Raw genomic sequence first — 15,713 nt, forward strand, 5'->3', positions numbered from 1 at the left:
TGCCTCGGACAGGCGGAATGTGAAGTTTGCTGGACCCAAATAGGTTTAAAATAGCTGAATAGTATCTTTAAAAAGGCATTTCAGTAGTAGGCCTATATGTTGTGTAGCCTATAGACTACTGTGGACAGAGTTGATAGGAATTGCCAGATGCATTTCGAATTCGTGTGATGCTTCTTTGTAACTGGTTCGATCACGATTTCCAACTGTAGGTGGCGGTAAATGCGCCATATGACGGAGAATCTGCCTTATAACTCGCAGAAGAAGAAATTGAACCCTACATGAAAAGAAAATGAGGACTGTTTTGATGGTAGCAGAGAAGCCTTCGTTGGCGCAATCTATAGCGAAAATATTGTCAAAAGGTAGGTACATTTATCTATGAACTAGAGTAGGTAATTTGGCCTCTGATTATTCAAACCAGGCACGAATACAAGAAAGTGAAGTGTCTGCTTAGTAAGTTTCTCAATGCATATAGCCACTTCAGATAGCCACATCATCATACAAGCATGACATGACAGCACTTTAGTTTCTTCCACCAGATATTCTCTTACTTAGGCTATGCAGTGTGATGCTATTATTACATTGTGCCCAGGTAGGCTACTCACGTCTAAAATGGTTAATAGTTAATGTTCATGGTGAGTTTGATTAGCTGTGTGATGGCTAGCTTAGCTAGCAAGCACAAGTGTTTGCTAGGAAGTGTCTGGCAGACCGGCGGGTTAGAAAGTGCCCAGTGATGTCAGTAACATTATTGGGAGATTGAGTGGCCAAATACAAGTGCATGCAATTTATGAAGAGTTGTTTTGGGTATTCAAATGACAAAATTCACAACGTTACACTCCCCTAAGCCACACTGACTTGGACCACTGTAGCCTTTAGCCTACACCAAGCTAGTATTGAGATTAAAGAAGATTTGACAGCAAGTTTTTTGTTATGAAACATATTTCTTTATTATTACTGCTGGCAAGCTTCAAGAGTTGACACTAGGCTCCTTTGTAGACATGGCATTGATGAATGGCATTATTACTGTAACTTGTGAAGTCTTGTGATGTGAATTGGTCTGTTGTGCTAAGATGCTCAATAATGTGCACTGACCATGTTAAATGAATGACTAGATGTATCAGTAAATACATTTGAATGGAACAAACGAAAATATGGGAGAGATCTGTTACAGAAGAAAGTATGCGTTCATGGGTTTGGCAGGAAAAGGCATCATGATATTTGAACAATACCCCTTAGCCATGTCTGGAGGTGGCACATATGCAGGCTATAGTGATTGGCTCAAACTCTAGGGAGAATGTTGAGCATCGTGGGTTTCTGCGAAGCACTGGCATTTTCAGAGTGATGGGGATGCTCTCTAGACTGGATGGGCTGTCCACTCCCCTGCAGGAGTGGCTGGAGAGGCACTCTGCTTCGTAGATGATTTGCGGCACTCTGTCTAAGTCAATTTTCTCACTGTGAAAACAAACAGCGAAATATGGTGTAAATAATGTGTTGGAAACAATTGCTACACAAACACTGTTACACTGCAACAACAACAACAAAAACATTGTTGTTATTATTATTGTTATCATCGTAATTGAAAAAATATATACGTTTAGTGTTTTCTGATTGTCAAATCCTTCTAAAATGGCATCATTTGAATTAGCTAGTTAGTGGAAGAGACCATAATCAGCTCTGTTTTGTGAGTACTCACACATAGCTCCATGCAGCCACGCTGCGCTCGTTGATTCTGTTGGGCAGGTTTACGAGTTGAGCATGGTACTCCTCTAAGCTGTTAGTGCAGAAGGTCTTGTCCACGCAGCGGTCAGAAAACGGATTGCCCAAACACGGGCTCAGGAGGAGCAGGACAAGGCTGAAGAGTCCCAGGAGCTGTATTGATAAAAGGAAAAGAATGCCAATTAGCCACTCAACCCCATTGCAGACACACCCTTTGTACGTTTTAGATGAAGAGACGTTAGTGTACAGATGCTATTTGCACGGCTATTGTGATTGACATTGGTACTGAGAGGAAGTCGAAGTTCTTTTCCGCTTTTGTAATTGTTATTCTTTTCAGCTTTTGTCATTCTTATTTCTATGTAGACTCTCCTGCAAAATTACCTCAATCATTCCAAAATGGTAAATCTTTGGTATTTTGTTATTGCAATATAGCCTATGCACTAGCCATTATCGTGCAGTCCTACTGCAAAATATGTCAAAATAAATATTACTTAATTAACCTATAGTAGTATAAAAAAGTATTATCTATTTCAAATTTAAGACCTCTGAGCTTACACAAATTGCAGGTGGAATGACAACTGTTGGCTACTGTAAATTGGTTGATCAACCAATCACTTCCACTTATTCTTGAAATCTAATTGGAATGGTTGCATAAACCCAATGTTAACGGCCAACGAGGTCTTTATAGCTACCGCCCTGAATGGAATGAGTGAATGCTGATAGATCATTTTTGTCCCATCATGTCCCTAAGCAAGCAACAGACTGATGAAAATAAAACTACGTAGTAGAGGAAGAGGAACATCTTTCAGAACTAACAAGACAACCTATGCTCTGTTCTGCTGAGTCTACTCCTCAGCCAGTCTTTTCTCTTCCGTCCAAAAAAAGAGCGACTCACCTGAAGCTGTGACATCTTGTGTAGTCTGGTGGATGGAGGATGCTGGGTGGGCAGGGGAGATGCTCAACTGGTGATGGAGAGATGTTCTGTGTCCGTCAGTTATCGCCGGGTCTTTTTATCTACCAAAGCATGAATGGAACCACAGAGGGGGTCCAGTGGGGTTTTTTTAAACTACGTCATAGACATTCATAATGACCACTTGTGTTTAGCATTTGGCCTTCAGAGAGAAATCGCATTAGCGGACAGCGTCATTTGGCTAGGTAAAAAATATCAAATGTTGAAAAACGTGCCTGTGCATATGCTTGTATTTGAATTTGGACGGTTAGCTTCTCATTGTCATGTTAACATCATGTGCATCACAGTAAAATTGGAGTCCAGTCTTCAGATCACAGACATGTCTGTGTACCTCAAAATATATTATTAGGATTGATAATTGTGTAGAACTGCCACCAGGACAATTGATGGTAGTGTAAAGATACTATGGGTTGACTCAAAACTATTTTTACTCTCAAATTGATGAAATTTCAGTTAATTAAAAAAAAAAAACATGACATTTCAGTAAGTTTTGATTTAGAAACTGTTGAAACAAACTGCTTAACCTGATCTAGAACTACATGTGATCTTGTCAAAATGTGAACAATTATGACAGTTATATCCAAAAACATCAATAGGTAAGCAATATGATGTAAGCAGAATGTAATGATGGTAGAATGTAGAATTTGCATTTCTCCAAGCCTATATAAACAGAGTCTCAGTCAGGGTATGTCAACAAGGTTTCTAGGTCTTTGGTTTCAACATACCTTGTATCTCTTGTATGATCCATGGACAATAAGATTGCATAATGTTACCATGAAAAATGCATTCATCCAAAATGGGTAACATTGTATAACAACATAATTGACCCTTTTACTGATTTGTTCCATGAGCCTTGACCTTTTTGTCCTTGACCTTCAGGTAGCTGTTCATCACGAAAAGGCCTGAATGGAGCATGCTCGGTCCACGAGTACGCTGGAAGCTTCATGGGGCAGAGTGTGCGATTCAAGATGACATCTGTGTGTGGTCATGTCATGAGCCTTGACTTCATAGGTACGGGCTGTCCCTTTGTCTTTTTGGGGTCTATTGCAAAAGTCAGCTTCAGTTGAAGGGGAGAAAGATTGACTTTTTCTCCCCGAGCTTGTCGACTCCGATTAAATGTGTATGCACACTTGGTTTAAAGGTCGACCCATTTTAGAACACAACAGGTGTGAATGCTGTTAGTTTTTGGTAAGGCCTTTTGAACAGACTGGAAAATCCATTCAGTCATGCTCATGGCATCTGCTAATCAGCATCATAGAGTAACGAAGGACTCTCTCGCACTATAGCCCTTTCACAAATGGACATTGGTGCTCTCAGCAAGGGACAATGAGATCTTAACAATTCAATGAGCCACTTCAAGTGAAGATAAGATATGGCAATTAGACAACAGCTTAATGACATTTTGGCTTTATTTTGTTGGCTAAACCGGTGATTATGTGCTGTGAAGGGAATGGCATGTGTGTTTGTGTGCTGACAATGACAACAGGTGTAAATGGGGTTGCGTTTGGTGTTCTTCAGTCAAATTTAAATTTTGACACAGAAATCCCTTGGGAGAAATCCAGTATAGCCTTTTTTTTTTCATTAACATTATCTGTTGCCTACAGGGAAGTACAACAACTGGGACAAGGTAGACCCAGCGGAGCTTTTCAGCAAAGCCCCTACAGAGAAGAAGGAGGCCAATCCAAAGCTAAACATGGTGAAATTCTTACAGGCAAGTTGGTCCTGTGGCTCCAGACCTCTAGTAACAAACAATCCTCGTGCTGAAAATGGTTTTGTGCTGGATTCCAAAAAATTAAAGTATGAAACAAACAAAAGCTGGGTCTGCACACACAGAGCTCCTCGTTTAAACTGTTTTTAATCAAGTAAAAAAGTTTTATCTTTTAACTTTGTTTTTACCCATTGTTCTGTGCCACTAACAGGTGGAGGCCAAAGGCTGTGATTACGTCGTGCTGTGGCTGGATTGTGATAAAGAGGGAGAGAATATCTGCTTTGAGGTCTGTCAAATGTTGGATGGAAGAATATCCAAATTTAGAATAAATGTTCATTGTTTTCATTGTGTCATTATATGTATTTTTATTGTTAAAATTGTATGCAATCTATAGCACCACTCTTTGTCTTGCACTCTATATCATTTTGATGTTTCTACGTGTATGCTTCTGGATTAAGGTGTTGGATGCCATTAACCCAGTCATGAACAAGTCATATGGCAATGAGCGCACAGTGTATCGCGCAAAATTCAGCTCCATCACAGACCTGGACATCTGCAACGCCATGAACAAGCTGGGCGAGCCTAACCGCAACGAGGCGCTGTCTGTGGACGCTCGCCAAGAGCTGGACCTTCGCATTGGCTGTGCCTTCACACGGTACACACACACACACACACACACACACACACAAACTGCTTGCTGGATTGGGATTATAGTCAATGTTGAATTCCTCAGCACTTTGTTAAGATGCAGCTGTTCTAGGACACTCCTCTACAATGAGTGAAGGGGGATATTTAATTTTTTACATTTGTATTCATGTGTAACAGATTAAGATACATATTTAAGTACAGGCAGGCTTACTGTACGTTCACACCGCCGCCGACTTGAACTTCCAAAGATTCCGGAGGTCATTCATTTTCAATGGAAGCCGGCTTCTCTCAGCTGCCAGCAGCGGCCAATCCGTCGGCGTCGCGTTTTGGGCGTCTTGAGCGACTTGAGAAAGTTGAGAGTGGCTCAACTTTATAGTAATGAGCTATGACGCGGTTCAGCGACTAACGACCAGCAACGAACTTGATTGAACATCGAATACTACCACATCAGAGCGTCCAAAGCGTCCAAAGCTTCCCACGGCGTCCTTGGCAGGGCGTCCAAAGCTTCTTGGAAGCTCAAGTCGCCGGCGGTGTGTATGTACAGTTAAGCACAGCTACTTAAATCTGAAAGTTAATCAAGTGTTTGCTATGGAGTATTTTGCAGAGGGTTATTATATGATATCCTTTTGAAATGAATTATTTGTTCCCCTTTCAGTTTTCAGACCAAATACTTCCAAGGCAAATATGGGAACCTGGATTCCTCCCTGGTCTCCTTCGGACCCTGTCAGACCCCTACTCTGGGTTTCTGTGTGGAGAGGCATGACAAAATCCAGTCCTTCAAACCTGAGATGTACTGGGTCGTCCAGGCCAAGGTATAACCATAGCCTTGCCCTGTGTTTGATGCCCTGACTTTGCCACTGTTTCACTGGATCTGTTCCAGCTATTCTTTCAGCTCGTTGCTTTAATCCTATCCTATGGAATATGGACGTATGATTTCTCGTTCTTAGGCGTCTGGTATTTAATTGGCACTACTATACTGAAGTGATGAAATGCACCTTGCATCTACTCTCATACAGTAATTTCCCGTATAAAAGCCGCATTGTGTATAAGCTGCAGGAAAGTGTTTTATGCAAGTTAAAAGAAACAAAGCCATATTAACACCATATTATCTGGACCCCTGTATTTACCTCATAGCTGAAGAAATTTAGCAAAATCAATGTATAAGCTGCGGGTACTGATATGATGTTTGGAGGTTTGGTTTATGCAGCATAGTCCAATAACTTCTCACCAGTCTAGTGTGCTGTTTTGTTTCCTCTTCCTGGGAAGGTGTTCAGAGGCAAGGACAGTCCTCTGACCCTGGACTGGGATCGGGGGCGAGTGTTTGACAGAGAGGTTGGCCAAATGTTCGTCAATCTGGCCAAAACAGCTAGGGAGGCAAAGGTTTGTATTTCATGATTTTTGTGTGAATGCCTTTGAATACAGTTCTCCAGAGGTGTGTTGAAATTTGGCAAACAGTTGCAAATGTTCGTGGTGAACATCTTTTCTTTGAACAGTTCAATTTTAACGATTTGGTGCTAACATTTCATTCAACGGTAGTTGCATAGTTGCCTTCATCAAACTCATGTCCAGTTCCACTGTATGTTCGTGGAGAACTACCTCCTCAGACTGTTCGCGATTGTTCGCAAACGTTTCGCCGAAAACTTAAGGCGGAATACTGTTTGCAGACGTACGCAAATGTTCGCCTATGTTTGCCAATTCGAACGCACCTCTGGCTTGGTGCTTCCAGTCCACAAGCTGCACCTTGATGATTGAGTTCAGTTTAAGCAGTCTCACCTTTCGCTCTCAGGTGGAGTCGGTGAGCAAGAAGGAAAAGGCCAAGCAGCGACCACAGGCCCTGAACACTGTGGAGATGCTGAGAGTGGCCAGCTCAGCCTTGGGTCAGTAGCCTTACAACTTTATGAGTGGTCATTTCATTAGATAAGATGAGAAATACTATATTAATCCTGAACGTAAAAGTAGGACCATATAATGTGAGTGTTTTATAGGATTGTGATGTATATCACAAAACTGTATATGATTAGTGTTGATTGATCGACTGTCAGTTGAAACTGTAAACAAATCAGGAGACTGTGTGTGTCCACCCATGCACCAAAATAAAGACTGATGACTTCTGCTTTTCCCTTTAAACCCTTAAAGGAATGGGCCCACAGCACACTATGCAAGTGGCCGAGAGGCTTTACACGTCAGGCTACATCAGCTACCCCCGTACGGAGACCACACACTACCCTGAGAACTTTGACCTGAAGGGCACCCTGAGACAGCAGGCTAACAACCCCTTCTGGGCCGACTCTGTAAGCCATTCCACCAAAGATCCCTTGGAAGCCTGATAGATTAAGGCCCCTTCTCATCCTCTCTCCTGGATCCTCGGTCCTCCGGCTCCCTCCCACTGATCTACTGTATAAAGAACACTGGATAGACTATCCCATTGTTGCCGTCCCATCATTCTTTATCTAGATCAGTGGGAACGAGCCGGAGGACAAAAGAAGGAAGGGAGGAAGGGAGGATAGATTAAAAGACGAATGAGAAGAGCCCCTAATGGCCTGTACAGACTACACAACTTTTTTTATCTTTCACGATTATCTTTTAGGATTGACCATGTCAGACTAGGCGATCAGAGAACCACAAAATCGTGCAGCGTCGTGGCCGCAAGAGTGGCCACCTTACAAGATCATTTATCGTAGCCTTCTCGTCGTGTGTCGTCACAGTGTCAGTGTCAACACGGGAGTCGTAGGAGATTCCCCAAAAATTCTAACATGCTACACTTTTGGTCGTAACGTCGTAGAATGTCGCAGACAATAAATCGCGGGTCGTTGAACATGTCAGATTACAAGATGCTTCCTCCTTCGAACGTCGTTCGTTCCCGACTTTGAATATTCGGACCCGACAATGGAAATTTGTCGGCCACGACACAATCGTGGCAAAATCGGGCTGAAATCATGTAGTCTGCACAGGCCATAAGACTCTTTGTGTGAAGGCTGAATGAAAGCTTCAACGGAAGACTTCACAGGTTCTTCACAGGTCATGTGTTTTTGTCTTAATGAGCCTGTTGGCAATATGACTGATGGCATGTCTGGTTTTGTGTCCCTAGGTGAAGGCCTTGCTTGCAGAGGGGATCAACCGACCCAGGAAAGGGGCAGATGCAGGAGACCATCCACCCATCACCCCCATGAGGTCAGCATCAGAGAATGAACTAGGTAGGTGGACCGGACCGCACATTGGGATTGCTGTATTGCGCACTAACAGTACAAATGACCATCAGTTAGATTTATTTATTTATTTATTTTTTTAACAGTTTATGTACATTAAGGATGTGATGTGTGTGGGTGTGTTTAAATTCAGGAAGTGATGGTTGGCGTCTGTATGACTATATCACGCGGCACTTCATTGCGACGATCAGCCAAGACTGCAAATACCTCCAGACCACCATCACTTTCAGCGTCGGCTGTGAAGGCTTCTCTTGTAGTGGAAAAACTCTCATATCACCGGGTAGGTCCTCACTGATAACCCAGTCAAACTCAATGCTTAATGGTGACAGGGAGAAAACACTTGAAACAATTAAGCAGTTTCAGATTTCAGATTTCAGATGACGTGTGTGTGTGTGTGTGTGTGTGTGTGTGTGTGTGTGTGTGTGTGTGTGTGTGTGTGTGTGTGTGTGTGTGTGTGTGTGTGTGTGTGTGTGTGTGTGTGTGTGTGTGTGTGTGTGTGTGTGTGTGTGTGTGTGTGTGTGTGTGTGTGTGTGTGTGTGTGTGTGTGTGTGTGTGTGTGTGTGTGTGTGTGTGTGGTGTGTGTGTGGTGTGTGTGTGGTGTGTGTGTGTGCTCACAGGTTTCACCGAGGTCATGCCCTGGCAAGGTATCCCTCTGGAGGAGGCCATGCCTGTGTGTGAGAAGGGCGACTCCTTCACCGTGGACGAGATCAAGCTGCTTGAGAAGCAGACCAATCCCCCAGACTACCTGACTGAGGCAGAACTCATCACGCTCATGGAGAAGCACGGCATCGGTGAGACAGGGGCTGGGCCCTGTATTTCATATTTACGTGTATCATTTACACATAGCCATATTTCAGATGCTATGAATTTGGAATCCTCCTAATCACTGTGCACTAGCACAGGTGTAGTCAGTGGCTTTCTCAGTGTAATTGCTTAAAACAGCTGTTCTCAAACTGTGGTACGCGGACTCTCTCTTGTGGTGCTCGGGGAGTCTCCAAGATGTTTTATTTCATGAAGATAAAATAATCACTTCAAATTATATAAATGAAATCATTGCATTTACGAGTATTGTACTGTGTTCTCTGATGTTAAATAGTATACATTCAACTTTGATTTATATAAGATGAACTCAATTAATGCAATTTTACAAGCCCAATTAAAACCTTATATTTAGCCTGGGTATTGAAATGGTCCTTTTGACTAAATGGCGCCCTCTTTGGCAACCCCAACTGAACTTGCGATATTTTACATCACAAGTAGGCTTTGTTCTAATTCGACTATTGGGGGTAACAATTTTTGTTGTTTTGTTTTATTGTGCCTCTTTAAGCACAATAAGTGTTAAGTTGGTAACCATTAACAATTCCTCCCTCCAGAACAGTTCCATTTTTCAATGACAAAACAGCATATGGAGATGCGTAGAGTGTTGACTGGCATTCTCTCTGGTATCTTTGTGAATTGGATGGAAACTCAGTTAGTGTGAGATGTTTAAGGAAACGTTTAATGAGAGTTGTAATGTCTATAATAATTGCAAAGATGCTGTCAGGTATTGGCGGTGGTGATGATGGTAGCACTTTGGTGGCTAGTGGTATATTATGGCCACAGTCATTTCCTGTGTATAAACCGCATTGTGCATAAGCCACAGGCCCTGCTGTCCCTGTGTATAAATCTCATAGTTGAAGAAATCTTGCAAAATCAATGTATATAAGCCGTGGCTAATAGTCGTGAAATTACTATTAGCTATAGATAATAATATAGCAGCTTATTCTGCTCTCTCTGCTCTCTAAGGCACCGATGCCAGCATCCCAGTCCACATCAATAACGTCTGCCAGAGGAACTACGTAACGGTGGAGAGTGGACGCAGGCTGAAGCCCACTAACCTGGGCATCGTGCTTGTCCATGGCTACTACAAAATCGGTGAGGATTATGATCACGTACGATCTACAGGCTAGGGCTGTACAACTGATCGAATGAATCAATTAATCGAGATTATGACTTCCAACAATTATGAAAATAACATAATCAAAGTATAATGATTATTTTGCTACTTTCAGTTTCATAACAATGCTCTGCTTTTGTCTTGGGATGTCGTGTGAATTATCTTTTTACATTGTATTTCTTCCCTGTTGGATGATATTTAAAATTCAATTAAAAAAATAAATAAAAAGTCAACTTTGAATATGGATGATGATTCCAAAATCACTGAGTAATCACGTTTAGTTATCGTGATCTCAATATTGAACAAAATAATCGTGATAATGATTTTTACCATAATCGAGTAAGCCTACCACACGCTTAAGATCACAATGCCACAAAGTAAACAGCATTTAGTGATGCTCATCCGGATATCCCTGAACCATAGTTCCTTGGCTGATGGGTATGGAGCATATCTGCTGGTGTGGCTGCATGAATTGTTGTTCATTGTGTTTTAGTGTATAAACCTGATCAAACCTCTTTGCGTTTTGGAGTTTTGAGCGAATAGGACGGCACCAGTAAGAGAGATTGATGGTTATGATTGTGTGTGTGTGTGTGTGTGTGTGTGTGTGTGTGTGTGTGTGTGTGTGTGTGTGTGTGTGTGTGTGTGTGTGTGTGTGTGTGTGTGTGTGTGTGTGTGTGTGTGTGTGTGTGTGTGTGTGTGTGTGTGTGTGTGTGTGTGTGTGTGTGTGTGTGTGTGTGTGTGTGTGTGTGTGTGTGTGTGTGTGTGTGTGTTCCAGATGCAGAGCTGGTTTTGCCGACCATTCGTAGTGCGGTGGAGAAGCAGCTGACCCTCATTGCTCTGGGCAAAGCCAACTTCCAGCAGGTGCTCCAACACACCCTAGACATCTTTAAGAGGAAGTTCCACTACTTTGTGGACTCAATTTCAGGTGTGTATCTGTATTCCTTTTGAGTCCCGTAAGGCAGTGGTTCTCAAAGTGGGGTCAGGGGCCCCCTTGGGGTTCATGACCCATAGCCAAGGGGTCCACGAAATAATTTGCTTGAAATTCTGAAGTTAACATTTGAAAAAGATGATGCCCTTTTCACCTATAAAAAAAGCAAATTGTGTCTATTTGGTCCTACCCACATTAACTTGGGATAGTGGACCACAACTTCAGAGAATACGAATGGTTAACTGTTACGGTTATAAGGGGGTCCTCGGAAAATGTTATCCCCAAAAGGGGTCCTTGGAACCAAAAACATTGAGAACCCCTGCCGTAAGGAATGTTAAGGAACATTGTGCTAATGCTGACATTCACCCATCTTTTGCCCTGTCTCCAGGTATGGATGAATTAATGGAGGTATCCTTCTCGCCCATCGCTGCTACTGGGAAACCCCTCTCCCGCTGTGGGAAGTGCCATCGTTTCATGAAATACATCCAGGTAAGAGTTCAACCCCTTGCTAGTCAAAGAATGGCAAGCAGGCGGAAGCACATATGATCACCTGTGTGTAACATCAGTATAGAAAATGGATTCTGAATGAGCATTTTCACCATAGCGAATTCGTAAGTAGGCGCTTGTAGAATTAGTTTTTCATGTGGCTATCTGCAGTTCTCTCTACCTGAGTCATATACACACTCTCTCACCTCTGACATGCATGATTGTTTATGGTCTGGTCAGAGAGGGTCAATTCTCTGAGTCTTAAAACTCAGAACTCCAGGAAGTAGTTACTGAGTAGCCCAAGTAATTTACCAAGACTGCCACTGATCATAAGATATTAATCGTATGCCCACATTATCTGTTCAGTTTGTGTCACTGTCTGCCTGCAATGTCTACTTAAAAAAAAAGTCTCTTTTGCATATAAATACTGGACTGAATGTTCTGATGACTGCATGTAATTGGTTCAGTGACTCAGTGACGTGTTGGCGAGCAGGTGAACTTTTGGTCAGTGCCACCAGGTTCATAATGCCATCCCCCCACTTGTGCCCTCTCTCCATGCATATTCAAAGAGCCGATCATTTGTGTAGTGGTCATTTGTGCCGCGGGTCTGACGCATATCAGGTGGGCGCTCCGCTCGCCATCATTGGGCTCGTGGTGAGTTTACCTAATCTACCTTTATGGGTCACGCTTTCATGAGCCGAGCCCTCGTAAGCAGCCTTCGCCGGGGGCACAATCCTGAGAGCTGCTTTTAGCGAAAAAATTAGGAGTCCAGAGATATTTCCCATCAGTACCCTTGAAAATGGACGTGGTCGTAGGCATTAGTCTCTTTCCAAGTCATGAATAAATCATAAGAGAATTGTTTCGGTAAGCCCCCCCACCCCCCGACCCTCGTCAATGACTTTTTCATTGACTGGAAAAGCTCCAGGCTTTCCACCGCCACTGTTGGCATGTGAAGCCCATGGTCACATGTCGCCCTTGATGCATGCAAATATGTTTGGCCACCAAGGTCATTTGAACTACACCTCTATACATCAAACTTAGTATTAAATAAGGAAGTTGTTAATGAATAACTTATATTTGATGTCTAAAGCCCAATTCACACCAAAGACTCCCGACGCGACGAGACGGAGTTGCAGCGGTGTGAATTAGAAGTTGCACGTAGTTGCAAGCCGTCGCAAGCCGTCGCAAGCCGTCGCAGAGCATTGAACACGTTGAGTCGCAGTCGCAAGGTTTTAGAACGTCGCGGTTCGTCTCGTCTCGTCTCGTTGGGAATCTTTGGTCTGACCCCTACTTAAGTATGCACATACATATCAGAGTCAAATTATTGTATTTTATGACTAGGTCTTTTTTAGATAAAACAAAATACTCCACATGCCACCTTTAAAACACACGTGCATTAGAATTTGTGTTTTCAACAATCATAAAGATTCGTTGTTGAAATATTTCCTCTGAATAGGCACTCGTGTGGCACTGAATTACATACAATGTGGGTCAGTGGATGAGTGCCACGCGGCTGCGTTCAAGATAACTCGAATCCTACAGAATTACACGTACGGTTGTGCTCATATGTTTACATACCTTGGCACAATTTGTGAAATTTATTTAAGGATAGTGGTCAGGTGAAGACATTTATTTACACACAATTGTGTGTGCCCTTTTTAAATAATAATGATACTGAATTGATAAAGTTTGCATTACTTTGTGTATACCTTGTGTGGCATGATAATGTACACATACTGTAGGTTGACACTTCCAGTGTTAACTACAAGTTGATACTTCTAGAGCTATGTTTTAAATTTCTGAAACACTCAATCTGATACGGATTGTTTAAAAATATGTTAAGGGTGTGGCCAGTCTAAAATCACTGTCTTAACGGCGTAATAAGTTCGCCAGACGCCAGACATATTGTTCAAAAGGGTTGCTCTTATGTTTAATCAGTCATGGGTGTGTTTTGGGTGTAACATCCATTAAACCAATGACCGTGACATCTGTCATTCCCTTCAAGAGCAAGCATCTCAACATCAAACGGCACGTTGGTATTTTGATCGTCTGAAGCATCTGAAGGAATCTGCTCGCACGCGAGACTGTGTATGCAACACTAGGATTCCACTCCATGTATCTGCACTTACCAATTATTTGAACTTCAATGACAAACGACAAACCAGTGAACCTAGACAGTGAATTACTTTCATTATTGACTGGCAAGGTGTAAAAGGTGTTGAAAACATAGCCTGCAGAAAGTGTAACAACTGTAGCTCCTTGAACCGAAGAGTGCAATGCACTCATCCTTGCCTTGTGAGCTGCTTCTTTCCCTCTATCCTTCACAAGTGTGATGCATGAATGAACCTTGAAGCATGACTTGAATTGAATTGAATTGAATCTTGAATTTCCCCTTGGGGATCAATAAAGTATCTATCTATCTATCTATCTATCAATATATCTATCTATCTATCTACAGTATCTATCTATCTATCTATCTGACTTGACTGAGCCTTTTGCTGTGGTGCTGCCCCCTTCAGGCCAAGCCCAGCCGGTTGCACTGCTCCCACTGTGACGACACGTACAGCCTGCCCCAGATGGGAGCCATCAAGCTGTACAAGGAGCTGCGTTGCCCGCTGGACGACTTTGAGCTGGTGCTCTGGACCTCCGGCTCCAAGGGGAAGAGCTACCCCGTCTGCCCTTACTGCTTCAGCAACCCCCCATTCAGGGACATGAAGAAAGGTACAGAGCATTGCCATCAGTGTTTGTGTATGAATTAAAAGCAACACTAAATCGTTTTTCGTACCTTAAAATAATGTTTCCAACATCAGTTCAGTGGTTCATCAACTCGTAATAGGGTGAATGGCACTTCTGCATTCACTCCGTGGCCCTCTATCGGCTATAACGGCACTATGTTCGTTTACCACATCGGGAAGCGAATCGTAGTTCGATGGAATGAAACCTAAGAAACTACAAATTTTGCTTGCTTCAATGTTGCATATACTTTCATAAAATCATGCAACATACTCTACCTTGTCTGTGGACATTGTTATTTGCTCGATAAACGAATAGCATGCGTGCGACAGAGCAAAAGTGCTTTAGTGTTGCTTTAATACATATGAACACACACAGGTATACACCTTATTTTTGTCAGTGTTAGGCTGTTGGACACAGGCACGGACAGCTACGGACACATTGATGTATAGGTCTTAACTGTACCTCTAGAGTCCAACAGACTCACATAGGCCTTTTTCCTTGAAGCTCCCCATTTCGTCTACCAACTGATCACAGGTTCCTTTTTTGTGTCTTTTTCTTTCTAGAGGTCCTTGAGAACTGCATTCGTCTCTAATCCTCCTGCTGCCGTTTTTTTGTCTTTTGCAGGAATGGGCTGCAACGAGTGCACCCACCCCACCTGCCAGCACTCGCTGAACTCGCTGGGCATCGGGCAGTGCGTGGAGTGCGAGAGCGGCGTGCTGGTGTTCGACCCCACCTCGGGCCCCAAGTGGCGCATGGCCTGCAACAAGTGCAACGTGGTGGTGCACTTCTTTGAGCACGCGCACAAGGTGCAGGTGGCAGCCGACAGCTGCGAGGCGTGCGAGGCGTCGCTGGTGGTGGTCGACTTCAACAAGGCGCGGTCGCCGCTGCCCGACGGCGAGACGCAGCACACGGGCTGCGTGTTCTGCGACGCCATCTTTCAGGATCTGGTGGAGCTCAAGCACGCCACCATGAGGCACCCCATGCACCGGGGCGGAGGGGCGAGGAGAGGGGGGCGAGGAAGGGGGAGGGGCCGACGCCCGGGCGGGAGAGGAAACCCGAAAAAACCCAAAGACAAAATGGCTGCCCTAGCAGCATACTTTGTGTAAATTGTTTTTTGAATAATCTGTTGCCACAAGAATGCGTTCGTCTTTTGTTAATTATAATAAACTTTTAGAATGAGATGGAAAAATGTTTTTGGTTCTCTGGTGTTTCAGTTTTTGTCTTCTTAGTTCCAAGTGTCTCAGTTTTACTTATGGATTCACTCATTTTGAATGCACAGTTTTACAATAACTTCGCATAGCATAGAAAGATATTCATGGGTTTCATCAGGTGTTTGATTTTATACACCTGTGGAAAGGGACCGACCTGATGAAACCCATGAA

At 43.2% G+C, this 15,713-nt stretch overlaps 2 protein-coding genes across 2 annotated transcripts; one reads left to right on the top strand and one right to left on the bottom strand.

Annotated features, from left to right (window-relative positions):
• Positions 1-261: 261 nt before the first annotated feature.
• top3b (DNA topoisomerase III beta) lies at positions 262-15,520 on the top strand. The gene is made up of 17 exons (XM_062542745.1): positions 262-359; positions 3,563-3,694; positions 4,288-4,394; positions 4,603-4,677; positions 4,850-5,046; positions 5,695-5,851; positions 6,306-6,419; positions 6,826-6,916; positions 7,176-7,330; positions 8,128-8,233; positions 8,379-8,525; positions 8,863-9,036; positions 10,031-10,159; positions 10,957-11,106; positions 11,498-11,598; positions 14,115-14,316; positions 14,956-15,520. The coding sequence occupies exons 1-17, from the start codon at positions 290-292 to the stop codon at positions 15,435-15,437; spliced, it is 2,589 nt and encodes an 862-aa protein (XP_062398729.1). The 5' UTR covers positions 262-289; the 3' UTR covers positions 15,438-15,520.
• Positions 1,017-2,663, bottom strand: LOC134089682 (interleukin-17F-like). The gene is made up of 3 exons (XM_062544130.1): positions 2,609-2,663; positions 1,691-1,866; positions 1,017-1,449 (listed from the first exon to the last, which is right to left on the bottom strand). Exons 1-3 carry the CDS (start codon positions 2,621-2,623, stop codon positions 1,230-1,232), a joined length of 411 nt encoding a protein of 136 aa, XP_062400114.1. The 5' UTR covers positions 2,624-2,663; the 3' UTR covers positions 1,017-1,229.
• Positions 15,521-15,713: the final 193 nt, after the last annotated feature.

The sequence above is a fragment of the Sardina pilchardus genome, chromosome 8 (assembly GCF_963854185.1).
Source record: "Sardina pilchardus chromosome 8, fSarPil1.1, whole genome shotgun sequence".
NCBI classification, from domain to species: Eukaryota; Metazoa; Chordata; class Actinopteri; order Clupeiformes; family Clupeidae; genus Sardina; species Sardina pilchardus.